Below are 21,486 nucleotides of genomic sequence, written 5' to 3'. Positions count from 1 at the left end.
GAGGGTGAAACATTTTGCCCCTAACTGCAACTCTCCCCAGGGATTTGATAGTCCCTGCTGTTTCTTCAATGTCTTCTGTAGGAACTCCTTCAGGCACTCCATATAACAGAAGTGCATGCTTTAAATCTACTGATTCTCCTTTGCACCAGTTAATTAGCTCTATTTGTGTTGGACTGCTTGCTTGAACTTCCATTATTGTACTTGGTTTAAGTTACTTTTAATTACTGTCACACGTGTTACTTTTACATTAAAGCTCTAAAGTTGTGGGGTCCAGTTACTTTTGATTGTCTCATTTACTTTATGTCAATAAAAATCCCAGCGGTGCCTCCATTTATGTAACCCAGGTCCCATGTAATTAAATTTAAAACTAGAGTAATTAATACAATGGGACAGGGCCTGAGCTCTTTTAGAACAATAAAACTGTAATAAGGTTTGTAACTTTAATAAGGACCACCACAACTGTACTTTAAATGCAAAACCTTCAGAGGTATTTATTTATACAAAATGAAATAAAAGGTAAAAAAACAACAATAACAAATATATAGAATACTTGAGTTATATTCAACAGTTCTCTGTTACTTTCCAAACACTAATATATCAATAAACATTTACCTGTGGGCCCACACACACTCACATGAAACACACAACATTAAAACAACCTGGTATTCAAAACCTTAACCCGTTGCAGGCCTGTTGAATGTAGCTTGGGTGCGGTGTGGCCTAAAACGGTGATGGCCGCTTCACTCAACTGAGCTTAAAATAAAAAGCACGTGCACAATGTTCAGTTAGTACTCACAAACTCCCAGTTGGATTAGTATGGATAGGTGGGGACAAACAATGCAGTCTCACGAGGGCAATGGCGCACAACAGCGAAGTTCAAAGAAGACGAAGAAAAACAGCAGGGCCGTCTGTTGGAAAAACCCGTCTCGACCTCTCTCTCCAACGTCCGTCCTTTAAACATATCATTCAGTTAAGCCACAGTATCAAACACTATCTCTTGTTGACTTAGCATTAGCTCGCTTTAGCATATTAAATGCTAAGGCTACGATACACAGGCACATTAACACTGTATGCTACCGCTAATTAGCATGTCGCTAACCACGTTACACATTCAGTCTCATTAACACTAACAGTTAGATATAACACGAAATACAGGCATACACATTATATTCACCTCTTGCAGGTCACAGAAGTTTAAATCAGGACCACGAGTAGTCGACCTTCACGATAAAACTTAACTGCTCCCCACTCAGAATATCTCCGTCTCAGCTCTCTGATCGATAGCGTCTGCGTCTCTCATGCTGCATGTTCACCTTCACCCCACACTAACCTGCACCACTAGTCCCGCCCCTTACGTAAATGGTGTACTCTGATTGGCTCGTGAGGTTGATAACAACCAAACACAACACAAGAATGGAATGATTGACATAAGACAGGTATCAAGTTAGATTACACACAGAAACTAAACTGCTTCTTCATCTCTCCTTCTTTCCTAATCACAAATGTTTTAAATAAACTTAAGACCTTTGTAAATACTTTATCTTTTAACTGTAAATAGTCAAATATATTAAACTGAAAGTATTATATTTATTCCCTTTTTACAACACTTATTTTAAACAGTTTTAAATCTTATGACTCTTCTTTTGAACATATTATGAACTTTTAATACAACTATTTATTATACTTTTAACATTGTATTTTATGCACTGTAACCAAAATGATTTTGTACAGGGCTACATTGGGAATACGAAGTGTAATAGTGGGAGATGCATGGTGTCTGTTATTTTTTGGAGCAGGTTATGGTATGCCATCCCTTTAATTTTATATTCTTTTGTTGTTATACAAATCTCTGATTCTCCCTCGCTCTCGCTCTGGCCGCTATATATCGCTAAATATTCCCATTCCTACACATTGTATCTTTAAGTTAGATTTTTTCTAATCCATCCATCCATCCATCCATCCATCCATCCATTATCTTGACTGCTTATCCCGTTAGGGGTCACGGGGGGCTGGAGCCTATCCCAGCTGGCTTCGGGCGAAGGGCGGACCCTGGACAGGTCGCCAACCCATCACAGGGCGATTTTTCTAATAATAAAGAAATATAGTCTATGACCATCACTGTATCAGTCTCTTGACAAACAATGAAATTACTACTCTTGTTCAGTTCCTTGTCTGTGCTGTAAGACTTAAACTGAACACCACCTGAAAACATCCCGGAGAGCTCGTCGCTATGGAGCTGTAACAACTCTCTAGTTTGGAAAACGTTAGCATTTACTTGCCTATGCTAATCAGTCTAATCAATAACTGTATTGACCATGAGTCAGCACATTTATGATATTTTTAGCTTGCACCACCATTGGTTCATAACATAAGTACTTTGGATGGGCTCACGCAAGCCTCATTTCAATACAGTCATCTGAGCATCTGAGACTGAACGTTAAAGAAAAATAGCGGTATCCTTTCGAACTTTGATTCAAAGTCAACACTTCTTTGTTGTGCAGCAACACAGTGGAGTCATTAGTTAGACATAATAAGTTGCCTTGCTGTTTAGACTAAATGTAACTTGTGTTGAAGGTATGTACTAAGTTGAGTACAGACAACATGCTCTTCTCAACATCAGTACAAGTATATGATAGTTCTAGCCTTATAAGGTGTGTGTGTGTGTGTGTGTGTGTGTGTGTGTGTGTGTGTGTGTGTGTGTGTGTGTGTGTGTGTGTGTGTGTGTGTGCGCGCTCGCATGTGTGTGTGTGTGCGCATGCGTGCGTCCGTGTGTGTGTGTTTATATGTATACATGTGTGCCTGTGTATGAACTGATATCTCTACATCATACAGCCATCTCCATCCCCAGTTCCTCAGCGGTTTAGACAGGTTTCATGAGGTTAAATTTCACGGCCTACAACATGCAAGTTTACGTCCATAATCGCACTCTGCAGGGTTATTCGTGTACTTTATGGGTCTGAACTTGTGACCTTGGATACATCATGGAACAATTTATGATTAACGTTTTTTCTCCCCTCTTGTACATGATAAACATCTGTGAACCTCCCCGAGGGTCAACTACGATGACAACTTACAGCGAACAAGTTTAAAAAATAAAACTGCAGAACTCTCCCTGTCCTCTTCTCCCTCTCTTCCTCTTCTTCTTCTTCACTCTGATGTGTTCCTGTAGTCTTTGGAGGTAAACGGGGGGGGGGGGGGGGGGTGGGGGGGGGGGGGGGGGGGGGGGGGGGGAACCCTTTGCACATCTGAGGTTTATTTTGCCTCCCTCTGGGGAGTGCGGTGAAGCTCTGCATCTCAAGGAAATTGCCAGTGCTTTCTCGGTCTGTTTGGCACACTCTCAAATGCTCTCTCAAATGTACACGCGCACACACACACACTAACACACATGCTCGTCAGCTGGCTTAGGTCCCCAAACTTTGCGCTTTCACAGTGGCAAAGGACTTCCATTTTTCTTTCTTTAAAAATGCCACAATTTGTAGGTGCACGTTTCCATCCTGTGCACATTATTGTGATGTGTAACCTCTTTGTCTCCATGTAAACAATGTATTCCTGCTTTGGAAACCCCCTTAATGCCTCCTCAGGCATGCTTGAATAACAATTATCTAACCAAGCAGGCCTTAACTTGTTGAGAAAAGACACTTTCAAGGACTCGGCCTGAAATGATCTTCCAACTTTCAGACTTTTTCACAAAAAGTAGAAAAATATGTACTTTTGTAAATCAGGTTACAGGATTGCATACAATTATTTCAACTTTTAGTAAAAGGAGATGATGGATGATGATGAGAATATGCCAACTCATCCCTGAGGCCTTTACTTCTTCCTGCTACTTCAACTCATCCCCTCTCCTTGCATTAATTCCCCACCTGGCTGCCATCAAGGTTAATATCAGCTGGAGAGAGCACTTAACAATCACAGGCAGGTGGTTCTCCCTGTGACCCGGATGTACTTATCCCCCTGATCCCCGTCGACCCTGACAGGAAGTGAATCGCTGTCTTAATGACCTCCCCTGGTGGCCTTTCCTGTCCCCATGTTGCCTCGCAGGAAGGAAGGATGCGGTCTGTTGTCCTCAGGCGCCGCTCACCCGTTCTCCCCTCCTGAAAAAAAAAGGATTATTGATTCCAGGCTCGTCTCTCTTTATGCTCATTTTTTTATCCTTCTTTTGGTCTCTTCCATTTCCCGTCTTCTTCTCCCTTGCCTCAGCACCCTCTTTATCCTCTTTTGACATAATTCCCTTCGTCTTCCTTCATCTTTACTGTGCCCCTGTGAGATGTAAATAAACACTGCGGACACTGGCAAAAACCGCAACACCCCCCAATCCTGATCGATTACACTCCAGAGGCTAAGCAGAGCCGTGATTTATAGTCCTCATTTAATTTATTTCTCACACTGACTTGTTTATTTGTGTTATTGTTATTTTATTGGCCATTTGTTTGCATTAAAAGTGGCAGTCATTTCATGTGGCAGAGAAATCCCAACGCCAGGCTTCTGGGTTTAGTCTGCTCTCAAATGATGCACATGCACGTTGTGAATTACAGGACACCATTTGGTGGTAGTTAGGAGAAGGGGACTTCCCAACAGACGGAGAACGAGACCTCGCTGACAACATCAAACACTGTTTTTGCTGTTGTTCTTCTGGCTGTAGTTTAAAAAGCAGAGACTCCAAACCACAAAAAAGGTGAGAAGGTCATGACGAACTTCTTCTAACTGCTCAGTCATCTCTTGTTATTATAGCTGTGACAGCAGAGTTTTACCCCCTGTGCTGATCTATGATTTTCTCATATTGCCTTTATTGTACATTGGAAAATCTGTCACACTCTCCCTTTAATTGGATTGGGATTACATTACCACATACCATAACATACAGAATATAAGCTGCCCCAGTATAAAAGACACAGCCTGTTTTTGGGGATGCCAGAGGGTAAAAGGTAAAACAGTATTCCTGTGCGAAGACAACAAGTGGTTTCTAATGTGTAGCTCTTTGTAGTACCCTTTATTATCAACACCATGTAAGTACCCGTATGGTAGTTGATCACAGCCTACAGGATGTAGTGTTGATTGTGAGGTACAGACCCACTGATCTGCCGTCCTGTCTCTTCATAAAAGGCAGGAATCAAACAAAAGGATCCACACGTTGCGCAAGAAGCATCCGCATCTATGATCGCATGTTCTTGCTCAGAAAGATTATTTGTCCCCCTTTTCCCCAGGGGAAGCCAAAATCAACTGGACCTGCAGTTCCTCATTGTAGCTTTAAGTGACTTACTTGATGTTTGAAAACAATATATAGTTGGAGCCTAAGACAAGCTTCATGGCCTTTAATGTAGTTATATTTTCATGCAATTTAAGATTTGGTAATTATTAAGAGACCAGATTTATAAAAGAAAATATTAAATTAAATTATACAAAATAAAAAATAGGGAAAAACTGAAATGGAAATTTGAAAAGATAAGTTTAATAAGTATCCTTTCAATTTTATTATCATCTCTTATGATTTCCCCTAAAGTGGCTGACAGTAGGTGCATTAAACCATGTTAAAGTAACCCAAAAAAATTCACTCTTCCTCCTACCAGCTATGGTTTGTGGTACAAACAGCCTGTAACAGAGGACCAAAGGTGTGATTTTTCAGCACATTTAATTTCCGATTTGTATCTATCCTATACAAATGTAGACTGATTTTGCGAAATGGTAGCTGTTCTGCTACATTTAATGGTGAGATCTTTGTAAAAACAAAGTGGTACGCCATTTTCAGTTTCAAATGCACATATTTAGCTATTAAAGCAATTCAACAAAATTCCTGTCAGAGATCCTGCTCTTTTTCATTTCACTTCTGTCTTTAAAAGTTTAATGGTACATCCTGATTAAATCAAATCCTGATCTTTGTTTTCTAAATGAAAATATAACACATTCTGAAAGATTTGGGACACATGAGAGGACAGCAGGAGAGATCGTGAAGTGAGATGTTGTGATCCCACAGGTGTTTATCTCCCCTCTGTGATGTGGCTCTGCAGCTGCAGTGCCACCTAGTGGGAGGGACGGTTATCTGCCCTCAGACTGCTGTGTTTTTGGACCAATGTATGATTGGTAAACAGACGCAGTATGTTCTTTAAAACATGGGAAGCATATCTGAGGTGGAGTCATGATGAATAAGTAACTAAGACAGAACAAGTGAAGGCTATTTGTCCCCATCATCTGTTTGTCCATTTTCTTTTTCAGGTCAGACTGTTTGTCTGCAACTGTAAAGTATTCCAGCTGAGCTTCTCCAACCAAAAATCAAGCCAGCAAGTTCACATCTGGAGCCTATGTGGGAGATAGACATCAATAAGTCAGGCCTTCAAGCCATAAGAGAGCATCCCTACAGTTGCAAAGTATTAAGAAAGCTCAGAATAAATCAATGACCTATCATCGGACCAGAAGAGGCTAAAGATGCTTTAAAACTGAGTCTCAGTCCAATGAGGGAATTGGAGGAACTGCTAGGGGGCGGGTAAAAATAGAGAACATGCTGTAAAACCAAGGGAAGGTTTGTTTGGCCACATTTTGCTAATTGGTCTCAGTGGTGCAGCTAATGGTTTTAGGTTTATGTCCAAGCTCTAAAATAAGTGGGAACCAGTGAACAGCTAGGCGCTGTGTTTTATGCATTTTCATCATTTTGCAAGAGAACGAGGGTAGAAAATTGCAAATGGAGACTGAAATCACCTCATTTAAAGCCACACGTAACACATCCTGTTTCTCCTGCATGTATTAAACAGATGTTAGGTAAAGGGAATTTGGAGCTGTTTCATCCATTACTAGCTACTTTACGTTTTCACACCCTAAAATGTCAAGCTAGCATTTCAGATTCTGTAACATGCTTCTGGTCACTTTGATATTTTCACCCATGTTCCCGTCTGTCGTCTCCTTCAGGTTATAAGTAGCCCTCCTCCTTACCCTCAGCAGTCCATTTTGTCCGTCTTTCATCAGCTCTAGCTGAGGCATGTGGCAACAAAGCTCTGCTGTGGTCAGATGGCATCTGTCCCCTCAATAATCCCAGCCTTATCGCTACACATCAAAGCGTTAAAGGCTTGCATAATTGAGTTAACGAGTGTGTTGGTAAGTAACCTGATCCTTTATACCCTGTGAGGAGAGCGGTCACAGTGTGTAACCACAGAGAGACACCATGAGAGAGGGAGAGAAGGCCCTAAAGCCCTGAAACAACTGTGGGTTCACGCTGTGAGCCTGGCAAGCCGCACAGTGCCCGGGGCCAGAGCCACGCTAATGAAAAAACAACAGTGGGGTAATGCTGGTGTGGAGCTGGAGCCGTTGCAGCGTGCCCACTGCACAACTGCCCCGGTCAGCACTGGCACAGGCCGGAGCACCAGTTGTCACGGCCTTAATCCTGCCTGCTGAATGACCTCACCAATGCCTGCCTGGCTCCCTGCAGCTGCTGCCCGCCGAGGCTCGGTACTGCAGCAGCAGAAGAGTGACCTCACATACACATCACATGCACAGTCACATGCAAAGTACGCAGAGAGAGTGGTGCAGTACCCAAAACATGCAAAACTTTAATCCATGCATAGTCCATGTTGCAAGGAGACATTCTTCTCCAGCAGTGGTGCCTTGTGCTGGTTTTACGGACATATTTCAGACTGGTGTATAGTCTTCATTTTGCTCCAAGATTAATCACATGCATCACTGTATCACAAAAAATAACAATTGCAGCAAAAAATAACAATAAAAAAGTAGACATCTGACTTTGATGCTAACTCAGGCCTAAGATCCTCTTTACACTGTTTTACTCTGAGGCCTAAGTGAGAGTGTTTGCTGATATGAAAATTGCTGTGGTTCATTAAATCATAAGCTAGCTAGCTAGCTAGCTACTGGCCCAAAACTGGCATACTAAATCTGTCACAAATTGATTCGTTTTTCTCTTCACTGATGACAACTAGAACAATCACTGGATATATTATTGGCCTCAAGTTAGTGTCTCCCCTTCTTAACCCCATTCATATTTATTCGTATTCAATCCTCCTAAAGAGAAGCGCCGGCCCACAGTCCATCTTTAGCAGCCTTTCTATCTTTGAACATTTCCTGTGGTCCCATTCCTGTTAAGGCATTTGTTTATTTTAATATCTGGGCTTTTTGCATTGTATTGTGTTTTCTGAACACATTTGATGCATTGGTGGGGTTGGAAACATTCACTTAATCTGTGCCATTTATTTATGGAATATGCTTTTTGCTGAAATGTCGAAGTTAAATGTTTTTGTAATGCTGAATGTTGTTAAAAAGCAAACAGTTCTGCGGGAGCAATCAGAGTTAAGTGGTCAGAGATTAAAATTTCTGATTTTACCCAACATTTTTTAAACTTTAGCCTCACTTGAGACCCCTGTGAGGAGCTTTATGTTAAGTTCTGATGACCCCTGTGGACAGAGTGCCACTTTACCCCTATACTGATCCTGGCCTGTATACGTGAAATCAGTGTTTTCTGAATCAGAATCTCGTCCTGCTTTCTTTTAACAGTGAAATGTATCAGCCAAAGAGTCATTAGTGTTAAAATCAGTCTGTTTCATACCCAGCTAAGAACTCCTCACAGTAGCTTTAATGTTGTTAAATATTGATCTGCTTTTTGCAGACAAATTCAAAGATCTATATGAACTATTTCTATTATCTAACAATCAAGTACAAGTTTATATTTGTAAAGAGAAACAAGATGCAATCGTTTTTACCACGTCTCATTAAAATGCTGGTACATTTAATTTTATTGTGCATCTCAAAACATTGAACATTTCTTTTAAAGATTTAACAACATAGTTTCAGTGATACAGTGATATCATTTACAGACCTCAGCATGGGCATTTAAGACTGGAATTACCTCCAATTAGAGAAATTGGCCCACCCAGTGAAAAGATCCACACTAAGGTCTGTGCATCGTCAAGAATTACCATGGCATTGTTTTTTTGGGTCCAATGAGCAATTTTTTTTCTACTTTTATCAACAAAATTGCAGTTGCCTCTATTGTCTTTTGGAGGCAAGGATGGTTTTTGCAGTTGAAATCTCAAAACCAGACCAGTGCTGCTTAGAATAATGTCCATAATAGACGATTCTGCTCTGACAAAATGCTTAGTATCAGTGCCAATGCAGGAAGCAGTGGGCCATAAATGTATGAAAGTTAAAAGGTAAAAAAAAAAGGGTGGATGAGCACATTTGAAATTCTGGTGCAGCAATATGGTTGCTCAAAACTTTTCCAAGTGAAAACATTACATTAGACAGAACAAAAAAGATCTGAGGGGAGAACAGTTGTTTTGATTTTTGGTTTGGTTGTATTGATGTTGGTCAATATTGTATTGACCCTTTAACTAATTACAGTGAAACATGACTGTATCATGTAAACATGAGGCTCATTTACATGTGTATACATTGTATGAGAGCTCCATATTGCACTCACATTAAACAAGATCAGACTGCTTTGCCCATACAGACTAAATTACCATGAAGATGGATATAAAGAGACACAAACACAGATGTACATAGTGTTCATGAACATATATCAGCACACAGACACACTTGTGTGTGATGAAAATAAAGAGACACTTGCTCCGTTGGCACCTCCTCCAATCACACACGCCGCCTCCACTCCTTCATCCCAGCTGTCACAACTGCAAAAACTCTACAAATACACACGCACACTCTCACATATTCACACTCACCCACACACACCACTTTTCCTGCTCACACCTTTTCCCGCTCACCATGGCTCTCTCCAGTTGGTGCTCGTGTGCCCACTCTCTTCCGCAGCTTGTATGTAAGTGTGTGTGAGTGTGTGTGCGTGTGTTTATGAGCGTGTGTCATAGTCTTTTATTGCTGTAGTTCCAGCTGAGCTCAGACATGCATAGTGCCCACCTCTGGTCCTGCTGCATATAAGGGAGAAAGTGGACAGTGAGTCATGTTTTATTGTGGCCTCCTCTAAGCTGTGAAAAATTACAGCCACCTAAAACTCAATCTGTTCTGCATCTGAGAGCAAGAGAGAGGATTGAAGTGGCAGTGAGCAATTTAGACACGCCTTGTAGTGAATCTCTGCTTTGTCTCTGCTTTACACCCCTTTACTTTCTGCTCAAACTATCCAACTTTATAGGCCATTGAATCTCATAATCGGTGTGTGAAATCACTCCTGTGCTTTCTCTTGGTGTTGTAGTGTGTTTGGGAGGGTTACTGCGCTCAACGCCAAATGCTTCCTGTTTGACAGCAACGCCATGTGTCAGGTAATAAATCTGATCACCACAGAAACAGAATCCAGTGACAGTGATGCTTGCAGGAAGCACCCTGGGTTAGTGAGGATTTATGGTTGGGCCTCTCTTGTGAATGCACCCAGTACCCTTTTTTTAACATGACAGATTGGCGTATTTGCAAGTGGAAACACGGGTGTTTTGCACCTTAAATCAATCCACAGAAATTCAGAGCAGATTCAAATTAAATTTAAGTTAAAGGGCCTACATCCAAATAAATAAAAGGACTGAAATAAGGAGCAGATATTGAGGAAAATTGGGCCCCTGGTAGTGATTATTACCCTTGTGGAGTTTTCCATCCTGGTACCCTGGCTCAGACTCTCATGTCTGGATCTTTTAAAGGGTCCGGGGAGGGTTGGGCATGTATTATTTTCAACACTTCAGATTAAACCCTGCTACAGCTCTCTGAGGCCTTACTAATACAGACCCCCTGCTGGGTAACAGCAAAATTAAAACTGAAAAAAAAAAAAACCCAGCCGTGACTGTGAAAATAGTGTTAAAACAGAGGTGGAAATTGCAAGCATGACACTAAGATGCTGTGATGACGTCTTTTGGAACGGTAATAATTATCGGAGTCACCTTTTTTACGACGTATAGGAAAGGGAATTAGATATTTTGTATGGCAGATTTGAAGTCAGAGCTTGGCTTCATTGGTTTAGCACATTAATATACGGCAAGATTGAGTGAAATGATCATGCCAGGGCAGTTTTAATCCACCAGAACAAGGTAATTTTGTAAAGGCCTATTGCTCTCAATTTTCTCCTGTTAAATTTCAACATAGACACACCTCATTCTACTTAATGAGATAATGATTCGGTGATCACTTGACAAGCCATTAAAACAAAGCTGAGCTGTTTGAAGTTATAAAACTAGAGTGACATAGGATCATCCAATAGTAATGTGAAAGAGTGGTGGAGAGTGTGCAGAGATGCATGAAAGCTGTAATTACAACAGAGGGTAATTCCATTAAATATTAATCTCAGTTAAAACATTAGTATTCTGTTTAAAAATGAATATGAACTTGTTTTTCTTTGCATTTTAACTGTCAGGAAACACTGTTATTTTCATCTTTTTTCATTTTCTACATTTTACTGAAACACAAAACTACGAATAGTAAAATCAGAGAAAACATCCAGTAGTTTTGCATTGGCCTTTAAATTTTTCTGGAGCTTCTCATTTTAAGAGAGGGGTAAAAATCAAAGTTTGATTGCTCTGCATAGCTGCATTAATGCCAGTCATGTTATTTAATGTGGGCGGCAGTGGCTCAGTGGTAGAGTTTGTTTTCTCTCAGTTGGAAGGTTGGTGGTTTCATCCAAGTTCCTGCGGTCCACATGCTTAAAATGACAAGACACTGAACCCCAAATTTGCTCTCAGTGGCATAGCCAGCAGTGTGTGAATGGGCTAAGTTAAAACTGATTGGCACTTTGCATTGCATACTCTGGTATCAGTGCACAGGGGCTTGTCCAGAGGGGGGATGAAGGTGTCATACCCCCCCTTGTAATCTGGTTGGCCTCTCCACGTGCTACCCCAACATCAAAAGCTATGACTGGCTACTCGCCTTGCCTGAGGGACTTAAAAATAAAATTCCGTAAAATTCCACAATTTGGTATGTGGAATTAGTAGTTTTAAACTCCAGTGGTTTTCTTTGCATTCGAAGCTTTTTTTTTTTGGTTGGTACTTGACTGTAAACATGGATGAAGCAAAGTTCTTGGGCCTATTGCCATGTTGAAAGTTTACTTTGGGTAGACCTAGCAAGAAGGAAAGGAGCAGAACTGAAGCAGGCCTTTAGCCTCCTTGCAAACAGCCAGTGTGCCCGCCTGTCAATCAAGTCAGCCATGACCCTAATTGTGAAAAAAAATCTCCCTCAGTGTGTGCAGATTGAGAAATGATATTGATATATCAAGACCAGAAGTTGTCACCTGGTTGATGCTCTAAATTGTAGAAAACAGTCTCACTGTTAAAGTACCTTTTACTGTAGCGTTGGACAAACATTTGGACAAAGGTTAATCTTTATATGTCTCAGTTAAGTTGTTCTTTAAAGTTAAAAAACGTATACTTCAATGTTTGTAGTCATCATAGAGGTGATTTGTGGAGACAGTAAAAGTAAATGAATCCTATTCATTTGTTTATGTGTAAACACATACTGTACTTATTGCTACCCTTGCATAAGTCAGTGCCCCAGTTGGGCCACCCCAGTCAAAAAAAGTCTAGACACACTCCTGTCAGCGTATGAATGTGGGGTGAATGTGACATGTCTTGTAAAAGTGTTTTTAGTGTTCAGAAACGAGAGAGTGCTATAAAAATACACCCATTTACTGTATTCTTATGCAAATAAATATATTCATGTACAGGCATTTTCATGCATGTGCAACTGTCCTGTTTTTTTCTCAATTTTGATTTACATAATTATATGGAAATATGTGCGTTTGAATGGTAGTTGTATTGACTAGGGTTTGCGTGGACTGAACATAACTTCATTTGAAGCCTGCAGAGGCTGATTTGTTTGTGCCCTCTGTGACAGAGAAAATAAAATGAACACAAAATTGACATATCAATTTAAAACTTCTTATAAACTTGTGCAACAAGTGTGGGGAAGGTAAGAACAAACTTTAGTTATTATTCAGGTGGTTCTCTGGCAAACGGCCTGATATCACACTATTTTATCTAGATACGCTCTATATCACTTTTCTCTTAGAACAAATAAGCAAGCTCAAAACAAACAAGCAGCAACCATGCCACCCATTTTCATTTTCATTCCTCTCTCTCTCTCTCTCTCTCTCTCTCTCTCTCTCTCTCTCTCTCTGTCTCTCTGTTCCTCTCATTTAAGACGCCTCTGGGAGCGAATAAGTGCCAGGCTGTACCAGTCCACTGGTGCTTGTTCTCGCCAAGGCCTGACAAACAGGGATGCCGGCTGGCAGGGTGCCCCCCTCTCCCTCCTCAGAGCACCGGGGGTCGCGGGCAGCTGAGAGAGAGCGCGGCCAACAGATCAACAGTTGCTGTGACGTTGGGTGAGCGACTGGCCGGGCTGCTGCACGCCACCCAGCCCACATTCGGGGCACCTGACCCTGGGTAAACTGACAAATGCCTGGCCTTTGGGTGCGCCTGCAGAGTGATGGGACTCATATGCCGTTATGATCTTACTGGGCTGGACACACGCGCACACATGAGAGCACTTTTAGCCATCCTCTGCCTGCCTTATGTTGCCAGTCACAATGTTTTTCAAGCACCTGATTAAGTACGTTACACTTAAATTCACCTAAGCTTCCAGGCTGTTTGATTTATTGCCATGGAAATGGCACAACTCGAAGGTTTCTTGCTCCCAGAAAAGAACGCTGTAATTTGCTTTTAATTAACATGTTGAAATGATGAGATTTGATTAGTAGTCCTTGACAGCTGAATCACACAGTTGCTTTACAGTAATTTGATCACTGCCTTGTTGGTTTTAGCTACAAAAAAGTTAATTTGCCTGATTAGATTTCTCCCCACTACCTCCACAGTTCTAGATCTTTGTATGTGCCATGTATATGTTGGCACAGACAAACACAAGCATATGGCACACAGGTTTTATAGCCTCCTTATGTACTGTACACTCGTCAGGCACATTTAACTCATCTTGACAAGGCTGTTAATTTCTCTGAAACCAGACAGAGTTTTCATCAACCCTCTCTCACTCTCTCACTCTCTCTCTCTCCCCTCTTCCCTCCAAAATGCCCAGCTGTCTCCGCAGTAGACAGCTGCTTCAGGGGTAGAACGAATCTCAGCTGTCGAGGGGAGCCGTGTGCGGGGGTTGGTGGATTTTGGGGGGTTGTATTCCCCCTGCAAACCAATGACAACTCTACTCCCTGCTAGGCACAGAGTTGGGTGGAGTGTGGAAAAATGCTGACAGTGTGCAGATTTAGGGACAGAAACCAGAGGCTACAGCTGTCTGTGTGTTTACAACCAAAGTGCTCAGTAATTTTGAAAAAGGGGAATTCTGGGGTCAAAGAAGTGACATCCCATAAAAGTCTGTGTACAATAATTTCAGTCGCTTGTCTTGCAAACTGTGTCAACATATTCCTGATACTTTTTTAAGCTCAAATGTTTGATTCACATCTTAGGTTTACTATATTGTATATATACCACTTACAAATCTGTTAGAAAGTTGAGACTGACCGTAAAAGTCTAAAAGTCTGGCCTCAGTCCTCTGTATTTTGGCTTGAATGTGATCAAAAATGTACCACACTGAGTATTCACGGCATACAGCTCATTTAGAAAGTTGTCACTCGGTCATTATTAAATCCAGCAAGAGATTTGAAGACAAAGAAACATGCAGTTAAATGTCCTCGGCTGGACAGAAACTCCCTTAAACATGACTCACGATCTGTTTAAAGCTCTGCTGTTTCTCTCTGCTATTATCCATGCTTCACTTTTTAAAGGTCAGAGGTAATTCAATCTCACTTCAGTGTCCTGTTGTAGAGAGCAAACAAGGTCTCTGCACTATGATCTTAGAGCATATATCTAATAAGCCTGGACAGCCTGGCTCTTGATCACACAGGCAGTTGTATCATACATTAATTTCATATTGCATAACCAACAACAGCATCTCATTACAGGCCACAGCGGATCAGGGTCTAATCAGAATATGCTGCTGTTCCTTTGTCGCAAATGAAGACAATATGTGGACGTTGGGACACAGTGACATCCTCCATGTTCCAGAGAGGCTTTTGAATGATGTTGTGAATAATATGTGCAGTGTGTGTGAGAGTCACAGAGAGGCCAGCAGCCTTCTCTTTGCCTGCTCTGCTCTGAGCTTAAACAGCTTTTAGATAGAGAAAGCGGAAAAAAAAAAGTTTAGAAGAGGCCAACCAGCAGACATTAAGACCTTTTATAAATTAATATCAAATACATTTTGTGATGTATCATAATTTAGATTTGTATATGTGCTTTATTTTGTTGTTGATTTCCACTTATACCTAAGTCTACAGCTCTTTAATACTGTGATTATATTTTTCTTAATACAATTTAATTGAATTCAGTTGATTTAGATCAATCAGATTCACAGTAACTTGAACTTACGTCTGCTGCTGCTGTGCCTTGTTCCATTAGTCACTTCCTATTTTATATTCTTGTATCGCCCTCTTGTGGTGCAATATTGTCATCACAACTCCAGGCAGTTCCACAGGTGTCATAATTCTTCCTTTCATCCATGTTTCTCCAAACGATGCTCATGTGCATTAAAACAGATTACGTTGATAAGTTGCATGAAGCATATTTTTCTATTGGTGAACAACAATAACAAATCAATGAACGAGTAATATTTAAAGTTGACTTTATATTAACTATCTCAAGCTATCTATTTTACATGGGTAATCTAATACAAGAAATTAGTAAATTAGCGATTTAACTGCAACCATTATAAATAATATATAACCACCTTCACGTGAGAATTCTGCCAAATACTAAGTGTTTCTCTCGTGGAATAGGCTTGAGGTTGCTCCAAACATGTCATCTCTTTTTGATGTATCATTGTATGTATCTTATTTTGAAGGTGTAGGACACTTGACAAATTCTTCTTTACAGATTAATGAGACAAATATCCCGAGAAGAACACCCAGGTTACCTTTGACCCACAGAAGTATCGAAACATTTTTTAGAACTCACAGGGACCTAAACTTATTTCACAGTGGGACTGTATGTTCTGCAGTGCGCAGGTGTTTTTCAGCATCACTAACAAGGTCTGAAGCTACCTCATTTAAAAAAAATCACAATATGCTTCTTGGAGTTTTACAGTAAGTTACATTGAGTTGTTCTGCCTTTGAGCTGTGTGCTTTGTAAAGTGTAGCTCCTCTGTGTCCTGATTGTTTTGCGCTCACGGTGGCGTTCTATGCCACATCACATGTCAGGCAGCTCCAACGCGCAGAGCTGAGCGTGTTGTCCTGAACAGAGCAAGCTGTCAGGAGCAGGAAGCAGCTCCAAAACAACGGAAGCGAGCGTGTTTTGCGTTTCAGGACTATTTCGCTCTTACTTTGGTTTGAGAGGTGAAGAAGAACATGCGTTCAACGCACAGGTGAAGATAATCTGCTCATCATCGCCTCTGCAACTTTTCAGTCCCTATACCTTGTGCAGCTTCGCGCGACATTTGTTATTGTTTGCTTTAGGTTGCATTCGTAAAGATAGTTCCAAATTTTGAAGATATGTCTCGCAAGAAGGCAGCAAAAGGTAAAGCCGCGAGCAACAGCCCGTCTGCAGGTAGTCCTGCCGGGAAAGGGACCGGGAAAACTGCTAAGAGCAGCCCGGGCATCGTTCAGATGAACGGCGTGGTCCACCCCAGCAGACCCTCCATCAGCAACAGCAACGAGTTTTACGACATCGCATTCAAGGTAAGACGCCTGATGCTGTTTATCAGTTTACGCACAAAAACACGGTGTAACTCAAATGAACGTGTGATTCATTTGATTACTTTACAGTTGTTATGTCACGGAAATTATGCAAATTGATGCAATATATAATAATATATGCCATGGCGTAAACGCATAAAATGTTCCCACGTTGGAGATGATGTGTACACTTTTTTGTGCCTTCTAAGAGCGACACATTTACGGTAAATAAGGTATTAACTTATAGTATACAGACAATTTCATATTCTTTTGCTCTACAACCACCTTTCTTCATTAAACAGCCCCAGCTCCTGACACCAGCTGTGTCAATATTGGATCGATAACAAGGGAAGGCACAACCATGCAACAGCCAACAAACAAATCATTTACAGCAACTGGTTGAGTGCATGCGTGTTTTTCTGAGCAGCAGGTTACTGGGTTTGGATTTACTGAACTGATCTTTTGGCGTGCTTCACCTAACCATAATGTGAGCACTTGTGTGAGTAGAGAAGTGTCACTTGAACACAACACAAACAGTTTTCACACCCACAGATTCTCAGTGTGCTCTACCATAGCTTCAAGGGACTTGTGCCACCTCCTCTTCCATGGTTTTGAAGCAGCTGTTTGATGTGAGTGCAGGATGGCTCTGTGTTCTCTTTTGCAGAAGAATTGATTGGACCATCCAAAACATTTCACTATGTGAGCTGAAGGCTGCAACAAACAATTGTTTCCCAAACTGATTGATCTACTTTTTCTTTCTATGATTTCCCTGTGCACAAAATGATCTCTTGAAACTGCGTCATTTGTCAAACCAATACTTGTCTTAATTAAAATGTCTAAGTTTTGCTCAGAAAAATACCCACAAGATAAATTCATGATCAGAACAGTTCATTTTCTCTTAAATTATTTGTTTAATGATTGCAATTTGCACATCTAGCTGTAGATATTCCAATGTTATCTGTGGCAACCCTTACACAGCACCTTCAACTAGTTATATGAATTTTGCATTTTTATGTCCAGGCACATATTTTTCCTCCTTCTCTTCTTCAATTATATCTAAATATAGCTGTAAGGCCGACTTTGATGTTGCAAGAGTATCGTTAAGGGTAGGATACCTCATTACCAGCCCAGCTTTGCAGAGATTAACCTTTACTGTATGCTCTTTTTCTGAGAAATGCTGAAGTGCGTGTGCCATGTTTTGATTACTGCTCCCTCTTATCACCCTTCTGCACTGAGTCAGAGAGAACATTGATTGCATATTATTTATAAAAACCCAAGAGCAGGTAGAAACCAGGTGCCTCCTTCTGCACAATCCTGCAAACATTTTGCTGCTGCACATCTGAGAGAAGGGAAAAGGAGAGAACATTAAGTGAAAGAAAATAGATGACACCATCTGCAGAAATGATACCTCCATAAACTCCCTGTTTCACCAATTCATACCTATCTGTCTTTCATCGTATCTCTTCTTCCTCTGTGCACCCAAGGGACCCGTATGATAAGTCTAAGACTCCCAGTCCCTCAGGTAACCTGGTAACAGTAACCACATCAAACCTTTACAGATGTCTTAAATTGAAAATAGAAGAGAAATTATACAAGACTGTGTGTTGAGCATCAGGAGTAAAACCCATGCATGCCAGTGCGTTTTTGGTTGAATACATTCACACACTTACAGAATGGACATCTTCCACTGGTGGCCATGATGACACTCATGAGCCAACTCCACTGGCCAAATACCAGGATTGATTTAGCCGAATGATTCAAATGTTCTCGTTTTTTTTCCTGAGGACAAATAATGACAGACTGATCTAAATTTAAGCATCTCACACATTAATGCACCTTCTCTGTTTTCCTTGTTTCAGTTTTGTCTGACATTTACCTCTATTGATCAGTCTGACAGTCAGAGCTCTGTCCCTCGAGCCTAATTTTTGTGCTTCTTAGTTCTTCCTTCCAGTTGTTCCACCTGACGTCCCCCTCTTGGTTTCCTGTGCAGGTGATGCTGGTTGGAGACTCTGGGGTGGGGAAAACGTGTCTACTGGTCCGTTTTAAAGACGGAGCCTTCCTGGCTGGCAGCTTCATCTCCACTGTTGGCATCGATTTCAGGGTGAGTTTGAAATTGATGAAACAAACAAACGAAACCCCCCCCCCCCAACAAACTCCACCTCATATAAAGTACACTCAAAGTCTTCCACGTCTGGTACCTACTTTTAAAACAGGTCATATGTAATGGGAGCTAACCACTGTCTTTATAGGCCTACAGGCTATGTAGATTTCCATTGTGTAAGAAGTCTCACCAGATAGGATATTGATTTCTTAAATTAGTTTGACATGCTTTAGTTTTTTAGTGTCCCTGGGTGGTAATTGTCTCTAGTGTGCCACTTTTGCTCTCCCTTATTGTCAGTAAGGAACTTGTCCATCTTTCTTTTTTAATGATCATCTCGGATGTGTCTGTCTTCCCAAGAGTCAAAGATAGGCAAACACTCAGAGCAAAATAAACAACAACCCAGTGGCAAACAGACACTGTTACCGCCCTCTGATATTAGAGTGACCTTATCTGAAGTGTCATCACAGCTGCATTTACTCCCTTGGCTAAGATTAATCAGATAAGCTCTTTTTACATAAAATAAAAGTATCAAATCAGTGCAAAGAGCCAGGGATATTGTTTTTTTGCCACCAAAGCCTGCTTCCTACAGTTCCCACAGTGCACTTTACCGCTGACTGTTATGTGTTCTGTGCTCGTGGAAAACGTTTTTGATTTTTCTGTCATCATTTTCAGCCATGACTGTAAAGTGTAGAGTGAACTGGTTACACACAGTGGTCAAGCCTGTTTGAAGTCTGTTGCTTGCATCTTTTATAAACCAAGCTAACCAATAGCAACATCTCACAACCACCTGTTGGACCAAGGTAACTCAAACTCAATCTTTAGCCCTTAAAGCTCCTGTGAGGAGTTTTTGACTTGCTATGAAACAGACTGAAATGAAATTACAGTATTTGCCTGTAATTTCCCTTTTTGATTGTGTGAATCCTGTTTGTAATTACTGCGTTACACTGGGACTAGTGTTTTATGAGCATAATAAGCACCCTCTAGTTGAGGGGTGCACCCCCATTTTGGCTTGTTTTGTAGTAAGCTCTGCTAAAGTATGTTAAATACAGTCTGTTTACTTTGTGGAAGTATTATTTATCCATGTGGTCTGTTGGATCAAATTTAATATCAAACACTTTTGTGACTATATGGAATTGCTGTAGAGTAATTGGCTAAATTATAGCTGCAACATTAACCTCTATGGCATAACAATGCAATCTCACTGTTAGCTAAATTACTGCTTGTGTGTTCATCATTTTCCAAAAAGAACAGTGTGTAGAAATGGGAATAATTAGCAAAATCCAGCCGCTAGAATCTAGATTGAAAGCTCTATTGTCCACCCCTAATGTTAGTGAAGTTCCTGTGGCGACAGTGGCCTTTGAGGACACTGAATTCACAGCTGTCTTGAAGCTTTTTTGCCCTTTGCAGATTGAAATCTTAAAACCCGACATTGCTGAGCTCCTTTTTAAACGACTGAAGTCTTTATATAACTTTCTTTACTTATACCGTGGAACTCTGCATTACCTGCAAACATAGTTTGATGTGCAAATGTAATGCAGATCCTCTTTAAATAACCTCTGCTATTTTCCCTAGTTTGTGTGGGCTTTTGCTACTAATATTGACTTTTAAAAAAAAACATATTTAAATGCTGATAGAGATGATCTGCTCGCTGATTCAGTCTCTTATTAAGATGATGCATGCTCCTGCTCACCTCCCTTCATTGCTTTTAGCAAGTGCATGTCAGTAACTTGACGAACCATTCTCGGCTCACTGGAAAAGCTTTCTGAAAAGTTCATCTTGACTCTTTCCTCCACCTTTCTCCTCCACCTGACATTGTAAATTAAACTATTTCAAAAAGCTGTTTTAAGTTCTGAGGTTAACACCATTACATAAAGTGTAAGTACAACATTAGATCCTTTGTACTCTTGGGAGGTAGTCTCACATGGGTCGGCACAGTGTGTTTGAAAATGTCTAACCATTGTATGGTCGTGTGTGCGTGGGTTGGATGAGTTTGTGGGTGGATCAGCAGTTGATTTATTTACTTATGTAACCTCTCTTATAACACTGTCTGTAGTCCTGGTGTACATTAAGCCTATCTCAGCACGGCAGAGACCTTCATCAGCTCCCTTTGACTAAAACATTTACTACTGATAGAGAGAAAAGTACAAAACTCATAAAGTTTAATGCTTGGTCTGCTCTTTGTCATATTGACTTATTATTTAATTGCAGTTTTTCACAGTGCTGTGTCACATGAATAATTTTATTATCATCTTCAAGGCTCCCATTTTATTCTGCATGGCTTCTTGTTTAATGGTCCTGCTTTTGGTGCAAGTGGAAAAGTTCATCTCAGGATACTCTGGCATTTTTGTCAAAACATTGATCAAGCTATATTGTGGCATCTTGTAATAAGCACACTTCTTGAGGCAGAGTTAACACTCACATATTTTAAGTTGCCCTTTATCTGACTGCATAAATCTTCTAAGCTTTGTTTCTGAGAAGTTTTTGAGAGCAGGACTTAGTTGAGTAGAAAAAAAATGAAGGTTATCTTTGTTTGTCTTCCCATGGAGGATACACAGAGACTGAGAGTGATCGTTATTTTTAGGAAAGACAGTTTTCATCCCTTCTAGTTGGTGGGAAAGAGAGGCAATTTGCCTCGTATGGGGATTTGATCCGCTTCCCACTTCAAAGCTGCGGCGAGATGCTATGGTTTCTACCCCCTCTTGTTTGTTGTGGACTCATCTCATTTAAGCCTCAGCATGTTCTCAGGATTACAGAGCTACACGGGTGCCTTGTTAGG

General features: G+C 40.8%; 1 protein-coding gene and 1 long non-coding RNA gene across 3 annotated transcripts in view; one reads left to right on the top strand and one right to left on the bottom strand.

Moving 5' to 3' along the window:
• Positions 1-465: 465 nt before the first annotated feature.
• LOC117832647 lies at positions 466-1,647 on the bottom strand. Its single transcript, XR_004635217.1, has 2 exons — positions 1,175-1,647; positions 466-951 (listed from the first exon to the last, which is right to left on the bottom strand). It is a non-coding gene; the product is annotated as an uncharacterized LOC117832647 (long non-coding RNA).
• A 14,432-nt stretch (positions 1,648-16,079) lies between these two features.
• LOC117832173 (ras-related protein Rab-26) overlaps positions 16,080-21,486 on the top strand; it is a 103,880-nt gene continuing 98,473 nt past the window's right edge. Inside the window, exons 1-3 of one of the 2 annotated variants that reach the window (XM_034711180.1) lie at positions 16,084-16,299; positions 16,391-16,612; positions 18,600-18,710. In XM_034711180.1, the coding sequence (XP_034567071.1) occupies positions 16,427-16,612; positions 18,600-18,710 (297 nt within the window). In that variant the 5' untranslated portion in view covers positions 16,084-16,299; positions 16,391-16,426. Of the gene's footprint in view, positions 16,613-18,599; positions 18,711-21,486 lie in introns of both variants that reach the window. The other variant, XM_034711181.1, reaches the window with a different exon arrangement.

Source organism: Notolabrus celidotus, chromosome 20 (genome assembly GCF_009762535.1).
Source record: "Notolabrus celidotus isolate fNotCel1 chromosome 20, fNotCel1.pri, whole genome shotgun sequence".
NCBI classification, from domain to species: Eukaryota; Metazoa; Chordata; class Actinopteri; order Labriformes; family Labridae; genus Notolabrus; species Notolabrus celidotus.
Note: the sequence above shows the minus strand (reverse complement) of the source record. Positions and strands in the feature narration are given on the sequence as shown.